Source organism: Elephas maximus, chromosome 5, assembly GCF_024166365.1.
Source record: "Elephas maximus indicus isolate mEleMax1 chromosome 5, mEleMax1 primary haplotype, whole genome shotgun sequence".
Taxonomy (NCBI): domain Eukaryota; kingdom Metazoa; phylum Chordata; class Mammalia; order Proboscidea; family Elephantidae; genus Elephas; species Elephas maximus.
In genome coordinates this window covers 161,328,212-161,341,265 of record NC_064823.1, presented here as the reverse complement: position 1 = coordinate 161,341,265, position 13,054 = coordinate 161,328,212, and the positions used below count along the sequence as shown (strand labels likewise).

Genomic DNA, 13,054 nt, shown 5'->3' with positions numbered 1-13,054 from the left:
CCACTTCCGCTCTAGAGGCCGTGGCACCGCCCCCCTCGCGTCCCTATTGGCAGTCACCGCCCCTAGCCCTCGGCCCGTCGGGTCAGTGGGGATATTTTCAATGCTATTGGATAAAAGAGCCATCTATTACCACTTTGAAACGCGCCTCCTTCCGGCCCCGCCCACGCTCGCGTGCTCCAGCTCCCGCCTTCCGGGCAGAGCCGCCCTCTCGACCCCGGCCCGCCGCAAGGCCTCTCGGGAGTTGTGGTCTGCGGCCAGGCGGAGCGCTGAAACCGCGGCTCCCGGCGGTGCCGACCCGACTCGAGGTCTCCGGAGCCTGGAGGGCTCCGAGTGCCCGCCTGGGTGACAGCCCTAGACACCAGCCCCGTGCTCCTGGCCGGACGCGGCTGGACGTTAGCCCAGGCCCGGCCGTTCCGCCGCCGGAATCCCGGCTCCGCCCCCGCCCCTCTCTGGGCCCCAGCTTCCTCGCCTGGGAACCGGGCCCCCAGGCTGGCGCGGCTCGGAGCCTGACCTTCCACCAGAAGCGGGGCCTGGACCTGCAGCCCGCTGCAGGGGTCTTGGAAGGGGTCCCGGGAGAAGGTGACTCTGGAGCTGAGAGCTGATGGGCTGGAAGGAGAGGGTTCCAGAAGAGGGAGCCCTGTGTCCCTGAAGCTGGAGTGAGGGAGGGAAGGAGGAGAGGTTGACTGGCAAATGCAGGGACGGAAGGCTTCGCAGCGCCCGACGCCCAGAGATGGGGAGCAGCTGGGGGGGGGAGGCAGAGTCAGGTCTGACAGGGCCAGGGGCCAGGTTAACAGTGGACTATCGCTAGGCCCGCGGGTGTAGGTGCTCTGGGTAGAAACATGACAAAGTGCAGTAAAACAAAAAGAAAGGTTTTATCCGGCATATATTCAAAGACGCAAAAGTAGGAATCGGACAAGGATGCTGCCAGAGGTAATGTCTGCCTGAGTCCAAAGAAATATTACAGAATAAGCAAGAATGGGAAAATGGACAAGCATGCTGCTAGAGCCGTATCTGCCCGAGTCCAACGATATAGTACAGAATAGGAAAGAATGGCTGCTAGAGCCAAGTCTGTCAGAGTCCAAGGAATGTTTCAGAACCATCAGTATACATTAACGTTACAAATGGGCAAAACTGTTGAAAGTTTCACCTTTTCACAGGCTGGCTAGAAAATGTGATCATATGTTTTGAATAGTCTTTCTTAATAATCATTGGTACAGGTTTCAGTAACAACAGTCTGGAGGGTCTTTACTATTCTGACAAATCTTACTATTCACTAAATGCTAATAGAACAAGATAAGAGTGGAAACTATGTGGGTCTTTTATGCTCCATTTATGATTTGTTTATGTGAAAATTTCCCTGAAAGGTGTTTTCCAAGATTGTCCTAGCTATTGTTTTTATACCTCAGGGTCCTTGTGACTCCAGCTCCAGCTGGGTCACATTCTAGGATGGAATAATGGCTCTAATATTATCTCCTAAATCATGGGGAAAGGAGGACCTGAACCTGTGCAGGAACACCTCTGCCTGAGCTGTCCCCTGGGAGAGGGGCCATGGCCGAGGCCAGCCTGGTGGCAGAAGCCTGGAGCTCAGTGGCCTCTGGGATATCTTGGGCAACTCTAGGGTTCAAAAGGTCGCAAACTGAACCCCTCCTGCCTGAATTGGAATCCCAGCTCCATCCTTTAAGCAAGTCTCAACAATGCCCTCACCTGTTATAGGGGGACAATATCCACCTCAGAGGGGTAATGTGGGGCAGATTCAATGCAGCATTGCACACGTGCATGCTAGCCCCCTGGCTGGTAAGGGCTGCAGACCAGAATTGGACTAGTAAATCGGGTGGTGGGCTTGAGTCTAGGCACCAGGTTTGGACTTGAACGTGGCATGGCAACCAGAAAAGAGAGCCCAGCTTGTCCTCTTGTCCTGAGAATACTCAGGCCATGGCTATCATCTCTGGTCCCTAGGCGCCCTCTGGCAGTGAGAAGGTCACCCCAAATGCCCTGGGATGGACTCCTTCCTTGGGGGGAAGGTCTTTAATCCTGGAAGGTTGAGCTATGCGTGGCAACGACAAAGCAGATCTGGAACCGCTTACCCATTGCCGACAAGTTGATTCTGACTCAGTGATCCTATAGGACAGAGTAGAACTGCCCCATAGGGCTCCCTAGGCTGTAATCTTTATGGAAACAGACTGCCACATCATTCTCCCTCGGAGAGGCTGCTGGGTTTGAACCGCCAACCTTTTGGTTAGCCACCAGGGCCCCTTATGAAAAACAGAGCATTAGTATTTTTGAGTTACCCGTCAACAATCTGTGTGTTGATACTTTATGAGGTAGTAAGGGAACTTGGCATGTTGGAATGTCTGACATAAATGTGATCCAATGTAGATTATGTGGTTGAGTATCTGATAGTGATTTTAGGTTGAAAAAATAAAAGCTTTTTCCAATGTTTGTGATCGTAATTGGAATGTTTAAGAGAACTTGTAAATTTAAGAGAGATATATACATATAATACATCTATTAAAATTATTTAAACACTTGGGAAGTCAAACAACTGGAATGTTAAAATCAGATTTTACATTTATAAATGCAGTTTAAAATGCTTAAGGGAATTTCAGTTTATAAATGGGCCCGTCAGTGATTAATCAAAATGATAGTTAAAAACAATCAGACTTATAAATAGAATAAGATTCGTAATTTGAATTTCAAAGCTTAAGAAAAAGCTAGGATTTTCTCTTTATAATTTTAATATATTGAAAATGTGATGTTGAAAAACAGTCATTACAAATGTTACTCTCATGCCCAGAAGCTGCCTCCGTGGCCTCCCAAACCTCCCTTGACACTGAACCTACAGTGTGAGTATCCCTGGCTCCCTCCTCCTGCTAAATGTCCCCAGCTTAGAGGAAAGACTAGCCCCTTGGGATGCCCACAGTCCCTCTCATAGAAGCTGGTTCGAAGCAGATACTTGGGCTTCACCCTAGAGCTTGAATCTCTGTGGACGGAGCGTGAGAGTCTGCTTTTTTAACTCCAAGATAAGAACCCCTGCCTATCTGAGTTCAGACATTGTCAGCAGGGGTCTTCTGGCTAACTTGCACTTACCCAGAAAATTCACTTAAGCAGAATGTCAATTCTCTAGGCAGTCCAGCAAATAAAGGTTCAGAGAGAGCTTTCTCAGCACCAGCTAGACCTTATGCCCCCCTGGCTGATCCCCTTTCTAAGGGCTCATACAGGAAGTGGGGAGGCAGGCGTCTAGACTGTGGACCCCTTGAGGGTATATCAGTTAGCTATTGCTTTCGAACAAAATCACCCCAAAGCTCAGTGCTTCAAATAATAGATATTTATTGTTGCTCATGAGTCTACAAGTCAGCTGGATGGTTTTGGTTCCTGGCTGGGCTCACATGTTGGAGGTCAGCTGGTTGTAGGGTGGTCTAGGAAGGGCTCCCCTGGGACAACTCCTCCACATGGTCCCTCTCCTCAGCAAACCACTCTGGGCCTGCTCACATGGTAGCAGGGTGGGTTCCCAGAGAGCAAGTGGAAGTTCCAAGGCCACTTGGGGCCCAAGCTGAGAAATGGCACACAGCCACTTCTGCTGTACCCTGTTGGCCAAAGCAAGTCAGATTCAAGGGCTGGGAGAATCAGACTTCACGTGTTGGTGGGAGGAGGTGTCAAGTCATATGGCAAAGGCATGGGTACAAGGAGACATTTTTGACGTTTACCACATAAGGGCTGCCTTCAGGCCACATCCTCTAGAGAATGGCCCAAGGCCTGCTCTAACTCAGGTTTGTAGGAGCAGAGTACCTGGAAGAGTCCCCAGGTGCTGGCAAGCCAGCTCTGAGCAGCTGTCCAGGTTCAGGAGTGTGGTACGTAGTCAGGGACCTTGTTACCTGCCAGCCAGCGTCATTGCCAATATTGTTGGCGGCTGCCATCGAGTCAGTCCCAACTCACGGCTAGCCCACGCACAACAAAATGAAACGCTGCTCGGTAGCTGCCATCGAGTCAGTCCCAACTCACGGCTAGCCCACGCACAACAAAATGAAACGCTGCTCGGTCCTGCACTTTCTCCCTGACTGGTTGTGGACCACAGGGCTTTCACTGGCTGATTTTCAGAAATAGATCTTCAGGCCTTTCTTCATAGTCTGTCTTAGTCTTGAAGCTCCATTGAAACCTGTTCAACATCACAGCAACACACAAGCCTCTGCTGACAGACAAGTGCTGGCTCTGGATGAGGCACATTGGCCAGCCGGGAATCACACCAGGCCTCCACATGGAAGGTGAGAATTCTACACTGAACCACCACCCCCTTCATTATTATTGCCAACAGCACCCCGATTTTGCTTGGCCACCACCTACCCCCTCTGCTCCAGAGTCCAGCTTGATAGATGAAGGGTAATTCCCCCCACTTGCCAGGGTATTTGCTCAGACACCCACGCAGACTTTTCTTCCTCTGCAGGAACTGCTAGTTCCATGAACTACTGAATTGAAAGCCAGAGAGAGGTGTGTCACTTGCGACTGAAGCCCATTTGAACAGGCCTGAGTTCACTCAGAGCCCTGAGGGAGTCTCTCTGGATGGTAATCTTCAATGTATTTCCTCAATATTGAATGAAATTGATTTGAATTTTATTGCACAACACAGGATGTAAGAGATGTCATGTTTATTTATTTCAGTGAAATTTCGTCTGCTCCCAGCCCCGATTCAGCAGAAAGGTGGGAAATTCCTCTCCTTACTAGCCTGGGTTGTGGGGAAATCCTGGCGTTCTGACACAGCTCAGAATATTAATTAGGAGATGCCTCTGGTCTTTCGTCTCCTCTTGTCACTGCTGAAACGCCCACCTTCCTGGTCTGAATGTGCCCTAGGGGCCACCCTTTGGGTACACCACAGCTACCCCCTCTGACGTGCCATCACCTAAAGGCTTATGGAGGATATGGGGTGGGGGAGTCTCTCCGGGATGTCTATCCTCTCTGGGAGTTTCCAGCCCTTCCTTCCTTTCTTCCCCTTCTCCCCCGCCCCCTCCCCACCACGGGCCCATCCTGCTTTCTCCTTCCAGGGGTCCCACCACACACTGTGCTTCATTCTTGAGGCAGCATTTCCTCCTTGTGAATGCACTTCAAAGGCTTGTCCTCAAGGCCACGCCTAGGTGCTGGGGCTGGGGGTCCGGGAGAGTGAATCTGTCCTGGTCCCAGTCCTGGGGAGCTTGTGATCCAGCACCCTTAACCTTGTTGGATGCTGGCCCCTTGCTGATGCTGGGACAGCTGGGGGTGGGGTGCTCAAGTCGCCAAAGCTTAACTTTGTGTCCTGATTCTGGACTGGTCACCTTACCTCTCTGAGAACCGTGGCCTCAGCAGGATGGGGGACAGTTGCTAATCCCCAGGGTCACTGTGAGGGCTACAGGAGACGAGGCATGTGAAGGCTGGCCACTTCCAGTCTTGGGGGGGGTCCCCAGGTAAAGCCACCTGGCACTGGACAGGGATGGCAATTCCAAGCCGGTGCTGGAGATTCCAGGTTTGTGTATGCTGAGGGGGCTGTTAGGAGGTGGGGGCCGTGGTGGGGGCTGCCGGGGGCGGGGGCGGTGGAATGGGGCAACTTTGGGCTGGGACCCAGGGAAGGGCCAGGATCTGGGCAAGGATGGCAGACTTAACATATAAAAGTATAGGACGCCCAGTTAAATTCCAGATAAAAACCCGAAACTAATCTAGCTTGATATGTACCAAGCAACAGTGGCACGGCCTGCGCAGTACTCGACCTGCAACCCTTCACTGGGCACGTGCAGGCCCGGGCGGGGCGGGGTCACAGGCGGGGTGTGGCGGCGGGGGTGCGGGGGGACGCAGGGGCGTGTCGGCGTGACGGCGGGGCGAGGGGGCGTGGCGACGGGAGGGCGGGGCAACTGGGGGCGTGGCAGCGGGCCGGCAGGAAAATTGGCGGGGAGGGACCGGGAGCGCAGGGGGCGTGGCGGCGGGAGGGCGGGGCGCGCAGGGGGCGTGGCGGCGAGCGGGCAGGAAGATTGGCGGAGCGCAGGGGGGCGTGGCGCATGGTGGGCGTGGCAACTAGGGGGCGTGGCAGCGAGCGGGCGGGAAGATTGGCGGCGGGGTCACCGTGAGCGCAGGGGGCGTGGCGGAGGGAGGGCGGGGCGCGCAGGGGCGTGGCGGCGGGCGGACAAGGAGCGCAGAGGGAGCGCGCTGCGGCGGAGGGAAAGGAGGCACGCTAAGGGCCGCACACTTTATTCTGGGGAAGAGCAGGAGGCCGGTAGGGCGCCGGGGTCAGGCCGCCTCCAGGCGGCGCGCGGGGCCCTCCCGCTGCACGGCCCGCATCCTTCGCTCGCGGCTCCGCTCTAGCTCCAGCCAGTGCTGCGCCTCCAGCTGCGCCTGCGGAGGGTGGGCATCAGCGTGGGTCCCCAAGAACACGGTGCCCCCACCGGACACCGCTCCCCCCACCGCATACCGCGCCTCCCAGGGACACTGCGCCCTGTTGGACACCGCGTCCCCACCGGACACCGAATCCCCCCACGGACACCACGCCACGACCAGACATCGCGTCTCCACCACACATCACGGCCCGAACCCCCACGGACACAGCCGGGTCCCCCGAACGCTCACCACGTCCCCCATGCATACAGCCTGGACCCCCCCGGAGATCCCGCACCCACCGCCGCACCCCGCGCCCTGCTGGCATACCAACGAGTCTGCTCCCACGCCACCCTCCTCCCCTACGCACCCCTCCCGGGTCCCCACCGCGCTCCCCTCCCCAGTACACCGCCGGGCCCACCTACCGCTGCAGGAGCGGATTAACCAGTGAGCACCGGCTTACAGTAAGCATGATACCCACGGGCCGACTTGTGCTTAGTTACTAATTTCCGCACATAAACCCGGTGGAATTGTGCACTACGGATGAGTAAACACAAGTAAACACGTGCTACCTTGCACATTGGGTAATCCGTCCCGAGTCCCCACACTTTCCGCCCTCTCTCGCGTACCCCGCTGCCCACCTGGTACTCTGCACTCCTGCACCGGACACCGCTCCCCCCGCCGCACCCGGCTGGCCTCCCCACCCTGGCACCCCGCCTCCAGCACCCTGCCCGGCCCCCGAAATCTCCCGTGGGCCCCTTGCTCGCCGTTCCGCCCGCCCGCCGCGCCGCCCAGGCTCACCCGGGGCTTGGGGCGCGCGGCCCGCGGCGCCGACACGCGCAGCGCAGCCTCCTGTCTCTGGCGCTCGGCCGCCTTCTCTGCAATCTGGCGCCGCAGCTCCAGCACGCGCTCGTCCTGGGAGCCCTGGGCAGCTGCCGGGCCTTTCTTCTCCTCCCACCTGAGCCGGGCGACAGGGCGGACGGCCGAGGCCAGAGCCGGGTGGGACACGGGCCGCGGCGGCCGCCCAGGGGAAGCCCCTACTTGCGCTGCGACTAAGCCGGAAGGGTTTTGGCACAGAGGGCGAGGCCCCTAGGACAGCTGAGTGTTCCCGCCCAGGAGCCGGCGCCAGCCGTGCTGATCTTTGGTAGGGGCTGAGGTGGGGCCACGCCAGCGCCTCCACCTTTTTGTTCTTTTTACTAAGAATTTAAAAATAAGTATTACACGTGTATACATGTGTGTGATGTAAAAAACAAAGAAAACCTGTCATCTCACACACCCTTTGCCATTAGAGATAACCTCTGCTAATATTTGTGTGGCCCAGTGGTTACACTGCTCGGCGACTGGAAACTAACAGCCGCTCCGTGGGAGAAAGATCTGGCAGAGATTCACACCCTTGAAAACCGTATGGGGTCGCTATGACTTGGAATGGGCTTGAAGCAGTGGGTTTGGGTTTTTTGGTAATATTTTGGTATCTTTCCAAATCTTTTCCATACGTGGACCAGCTTTTTTTCTGAAACTCACCTGACATTCTCTGTTGACTCAAGGGCACATCACAGCCTAAGGCCTTTTCAAGTGCTGTTCCCTGTGCCTGCTTGCTCTTCAGCACCACCCCAGGACTGGGCAGCCTCCTGCCCCTAAACTGCTCCTTGTGAGTTAATGCCAGTGGGATCTGGCTGCAGGCAGGGACTTCAAGAGCTCTGTTAGCTTGAGTTGGACTCTCAGAGGCTCCTCAACACTGACCAGACTGCATTTGGGGTCTGCCAGGCGGAAAGCCAGCATCAAAGAAGTGGTGAAGTCTCCCTGGGGGGCTGCCGCCTTGGGGACCTGCTGGGTGGCCAGCCAGCCCTCCCCAGGCAGCCCCGACCTGCGCTTGTCATGTGCCTCCTCTGAACTGGAAACAGAGCAGCAGTCACTCAGGATGAATAAATTAATAAATAAAATCCAAACTTGTTGCTATGGAGTCATTTCCAATTCATGGCGACCCCCCATGTTAGAGTAGAACTGCTCCATAGGCTTTCCTTGGCTGTAATATTTGTGGAAGCAGATTGCCAGGCCTTTCTTCCTTGGCACCGCTGGGTGGGTTTGAACTGCCAACCTTAAATTAGTAGCCGAATGTAAACCGTTTGCACAACCCAGGGACCTAACAGTCACTCAGAGAACTACAAATGAAGGCTTTCCCCTCCCACTGACCATGAATTAGACCATCCCTCCTTTCACCCACCTGTCACCCTGCCCCACCCCAGGCCCATGCAGATAGTTTCTCTGGACCAGGCTGTGCTCCAGCTCGCCTGGGATGCCACCTCCCCTGGAGCAGCTGTGTTGCCCATGAGATCAGGCCAGGGCCCAAGGGCCTGCCTAACTCTGGGGGTGACACTGACCTGTGCCTCACCATGCTGTCACGGGACAGGTACACGGGGCTGAAAAAGTCGCCACAACGTCCCCAAAACAAACAAAAACGCGTGTGCATCTGTGTGCACTTGCACATTCTAGATGGAAAGAGGTTGGAGAGAGCTGACAATCAAATGCAATGTCTGACCCTTACATGGATCCTGATTTGAAACGAAAAGGAAGCCTTGAGACACCTGGAAAATGTGCATAGCGACTGGCTGTTCAATGACATTGGGGACTGCTGTTCCTTCTTCTGGATGCACCACGGTGCCCTCATTATGCAGGACAATGCGTATTTTTAAGGAGATGCATGCCGAAATATTTTAGGAGCCAGGTGTCTGCGGCCTGCAACTACCTCCAAGGGGGTTAGCAAAGACAGATAGCTAGCTAGCCAGATGAAGCACATATGGCAAAAGGTCATGTCCGCAACCTAGATGCAAAAGGACTGCATTTAGGATTTAGGTCATGGGTATCCAAGCCAGCGCTGCGCAACTTTTCACCGTTTCTGAATGCCTGGAAATTGTCTAATAAAACCATAGGCGTGGGGAGAGTTGTTGCAGGGCACTGCCCAGGCAGTGGGGTGGTGGGCTGTTGGAAGGAGGATGTGGCTGGGCGCCCTCCCGGCCCTGGTGCCCTGGTACCGACCTCAGGGCGGCGGCCCTGCCCATGGCCGCACGGCACAGGGAGATCCGCTCCACCGTGTTCTGCAGCTCCTGGCTCCGGGTGCGCTTGCCCTGGATAATCTGGTCCCGCTTCTCCTCCTGCACTCGCTGCTGGGTCTCCTTGAGCAGGGCCAGCCGCTCACGCAGCTCCACAATGGACATCTCACCCTCGAGCCCGTACCCGGGGATCTGCAGGGTAGCAAGAGGCCCCAGGCTGGCAGTGTGCTGTGTCCGGCAGGGAGAGTGAGCTGGTCCGGAGCTGGGGCGCAGATGGCCCGGCCTCGGGCTCAGCCAGTCCCTCACAGCTCACACCCCACTTGCACCGGCCCCACCGCTAAGCCCTGGCCTTTCTGCAGCCCCCGTGTTGAAGCCACTGCTCAGACCCCATCCCGGCAAGCACAACCCCTGGGAGGGTCACCGGGCAGCACAGAGGACAGCCTGGGGGGAACTATCTGGGCTCCTGGCTGCAGGCCCTGACCCCCCCTGCCCTGTAGACCTTCCTCCTTGGCTTCAGTATTGCCCATATAACGACCTGGGCTCCCCCAGCCACCATCCAGCCTCTCCAGCCCCCTCTCCTGCTGCGGACCTTACTTCCGGGCTGACTGCTCCTCTCCAGCTGGGTGTTCCAGAGGCTTCTCAATTATAGCAAGTCCCGACCCCCTGAAGCCCTGAAGCTCCCATTCCCTGGGATCAGGCTAGGCCCCCAACCGGCTCACATCACTTTCCCAGGTCCACCTACCAGCTCAACAGCCAGCCTGGCCTCCTCCATGCAGCCCCCAGGGGCCTTATCCTCCCTTCCCCCTTGCCCCATCCACAGGGGTTGCAGAGGCCTGGGGCAGTGTCTGTCCTGCGGCAGGACTGTGAACTCCTGGGGCCAGACCCAGGCCCAGCACAGTGAGTGCTGAGCCTATGGCTAGTGATGAGTAAAAAAAAAAAAAAAAAAAACTAGTGCCATCGACGGTGTGGGGTGAGACCGCACCTTGGCCTTGGGGGGAATTCTGGACATGCCCTTCTAGGTCAATGCCCAGCACAGTAAGACACAGGAGGGCTCTCTAGGGCATCAGACGAGGAGTGTTTGGGGATGCGGGTCCCCACCTGGGTCAGGTCCACCAGCTTGCCCTTGCGTGTGGGCCGCGTCTCCATGGCGCGCAGCTGGGAGATAAGCGCACACCGCTGCCTCTGCTGCTCTTTGGCCTCCTGCGCACTGCGCTGCAGCAGCTCCCGGCTCTCCTCCATCATCTCCTGAGCTTGGGGGCCAAGCAGGGTGCCGAGTGGGCCAGGGAGCGACTTCCTTGCAGGGCCTGCTGACCAGGCCTGCTTTCCAGCAGTGGGCAGGGTGCCAGGCCCAGGCCCTGCTCGGGGAGCGCAGCTGGGTATGGACTCCGTGCAGCGGCTCACCCACCGTACCTGCTTGCTGGCGGCCCTTCAGAAGCTTCATCTGCGCCACCTTGACGTTCTTCTGTGCCTCCATCACCTGCTCCACCAGCTCCTTCAGGGACTTTTCCTCCTGCAGGCGCCTCTCAGCATACTGCTGCATCAGCTCCGCTGTCTGCCAGACAACGGGCCTCAAGGTGAGGGCTGGTCCCCTGGGCCTGTTCCGCTCTGGCCCAGCAGAGAGGCATAAGGTCTGGGGACTCAACCCAGCCCTTCACCTTGGGTCACTCAGGAACCTGGGTCTCAGCCAATCAACTCCAGGCAGTCCCCTGGAGGTTGGGCTGCCTGCTGGGGAAGTTCCACCTCCCACACTCCTCCCAGTGTGGTCATGGGGGATGGTGTGAACCGCAGAACCACACAGCTACCTCCCCAGATCTGAGGATGAACCTAGGGGTGGAGTCGAGAGTCCCAGGGAAACCTCGTCAGAGATGCTAGATTTACCCTGAAGCCCACCCACTCCTGGCCCCGAGATATGAGATAAGACAGTGCATTTACCCAGAGCTGTGGGGCTGGGTGTCCAGGCCACAATGTAGGGCACATGTAGGGCATGCCAGGCCCTGAGGAACGCCTGGTTCCCCCATCACACGTCCCCTCCCCTGGAGGAAATGACTCCTGGCTGGTCCTGACAGTCATTCCCAAGCTTTTCTTTGTCCTTGTGCCCCAGAAGGATATGTTCCTAAACAACAGAACGTGGCTTTGTCCCTTCTGTGTCTTGCTTCTTTCGCACTTAGATTCACCCACGCCGTTGCCTGTCGTCATAGTTTGCTGTACGTTTCTGTGCATATACCACAACTCTGACCCCTTCTAATGTTGCCGGACAGCCACAGCGTTTCCAGTCTAGAGCTACTGTGACCAATTCAGAACGGTATTTTTAGTGCTTAAGATGCTACGAAGGACAGTGTGGGACTTGTAACTTTTGTCATTGGGCCAGTACTGCCAGGCAGCCATTGGAAACCCAGCCTTGTGGAGCCCCTCTTCAACTGTACCATAAGTCAAGAGAAACGGTCTGGGGCAGCTTGGCCCCCAGGCTTAGAGATTGTGCATAAAGAAATCCTTCTGTGAAGCAAGTTGCTGGCCTGGATCAAGGAGCCTTAAAAATGGCAACTTCTCTCAACCCAGTACAATTTCATTCTAGGCAATTTGATACAAATGGGGTACTTCGTGCTATAATCCCACACTGGGCTCTTAGGATACTATTAAAATTACATTTGTACCATCCTCCAATAGAAGGAACCAGGGCCCTTGGGGAAATGGCTATTTTAGGGCTGGGGCAGTGAATATACAAGACGAGCTTGAAGCATCTGATAGTACCAGGAGGTGGGGAAGTACACACAATGATGGGTGCATGTCAAACGGACCCAGGAGCCAAAAGAAGAAGCCCACAATGGTCGGAGCTGGGGTAATTTGGGCAACAAAATAAATAATGTAGCATTGGACTATAACAAAAAGTATAAACTAAATAGTCGTGGGTCCACACCGATATAAATAAATGATTGAATGAATAAATAAATGGGGGAGAGGAGACAAATCTGCCATGCAGAAGGATTCCAAGTAACTGGTGTAGATACGTGGTCCTCACAGAGGTGGAGCTTAAGGCCTCCTGCCCTGGAGTGTGGGTCACACCTACTGACTCGCTTCCGAAGAGCAGAGTATGGAAAGGGGGACAATAATTACAGTGGAGAAATCAGGTGAGCACTATCCCAGCCGGGTGATCAAGGTCAATACCAACAGTGATAAGTCATGTTGAAAGCATGTACCCTTGATGGTGGGCTGAGAAGGCCACTTCATCTCTGTGATCTTCCTCCCCCAAAACCTACAACCCCAGTCTAATGAGAAAAACATCAGTCAAACCCCAGCTGAGGGACATTTTACAGATACCTGACCAGCACTCCTCAAAACTGTCAAGGTCGTCAAAAACAAGGAAAGTCTGAAAACCTGTCACAGCCAAGAAGAACGTAAGGAGATATGATGACTAAATGTGATGTGGTCTCCTGGGCGTTCCTGGGACAGAAAAAGGGCATTAGTGAAAAAAGTGGTGAAAGCTGAATAAAGTGTGTTGTTGTTAGTGTGGTCAAGTCGATCTGTGACTCATACGACAGAGTAAAAATGTTCCGTTGGGTTTTCTGGGTTGTAATCTTTACGGGAACAGGTGGCCAGGGAAAGGAGCAACGGCTGGGGGGGTTGAACTACCAACCTTTTGGTTAGCAGCCGAATGTTTAACCATTGTGCCACAAAATCAAAAC

General features: G+C 55.5%; 1 protein-coding gene across 1 annotated transcript in view; it reads right to left on the bottom strand.

Annotated features, from left to right (window-relative positions):
* Positions 1-4,486: 4,486 nt before the first annotated feature.
* The window catches only part of CFAP99 (cilia and flagella associated protein 99), a 58,133-nt gene continuing 49,565 nt past the window's right edge, over positions 4,487-13,054 (bottom strand). Inside the window, exons 12-17 of the mRNA XM_049886599.1 lie at positions 10,785-10,926; positions 10,473-10,624; positions 9,361-9,566; positions 7,129-7,285; positions 6,203-6,348; positions 4,487-5,475 (exon numbers count right to left, since the gene is read on the bottom strand). Coding sequence (XP_049742556.1) covers positions 6,244-6,348; positions 7,129-7,285; positions 9,361-9,566; positions 10,473-10,624; positions 10,785-10,926 — 762 coding nt within the window. The 3' untranslated portion in view covers positions 4,487-5,475; positions 6,203-6,243. The remainder of the gene's footprint in view (positions 5,476-6,202; positions 6,349-7,128; positions 7,286-9,360; positions 9,567-10,472; positions 10,625-10,784; positions 10,927-13,054) is intronic.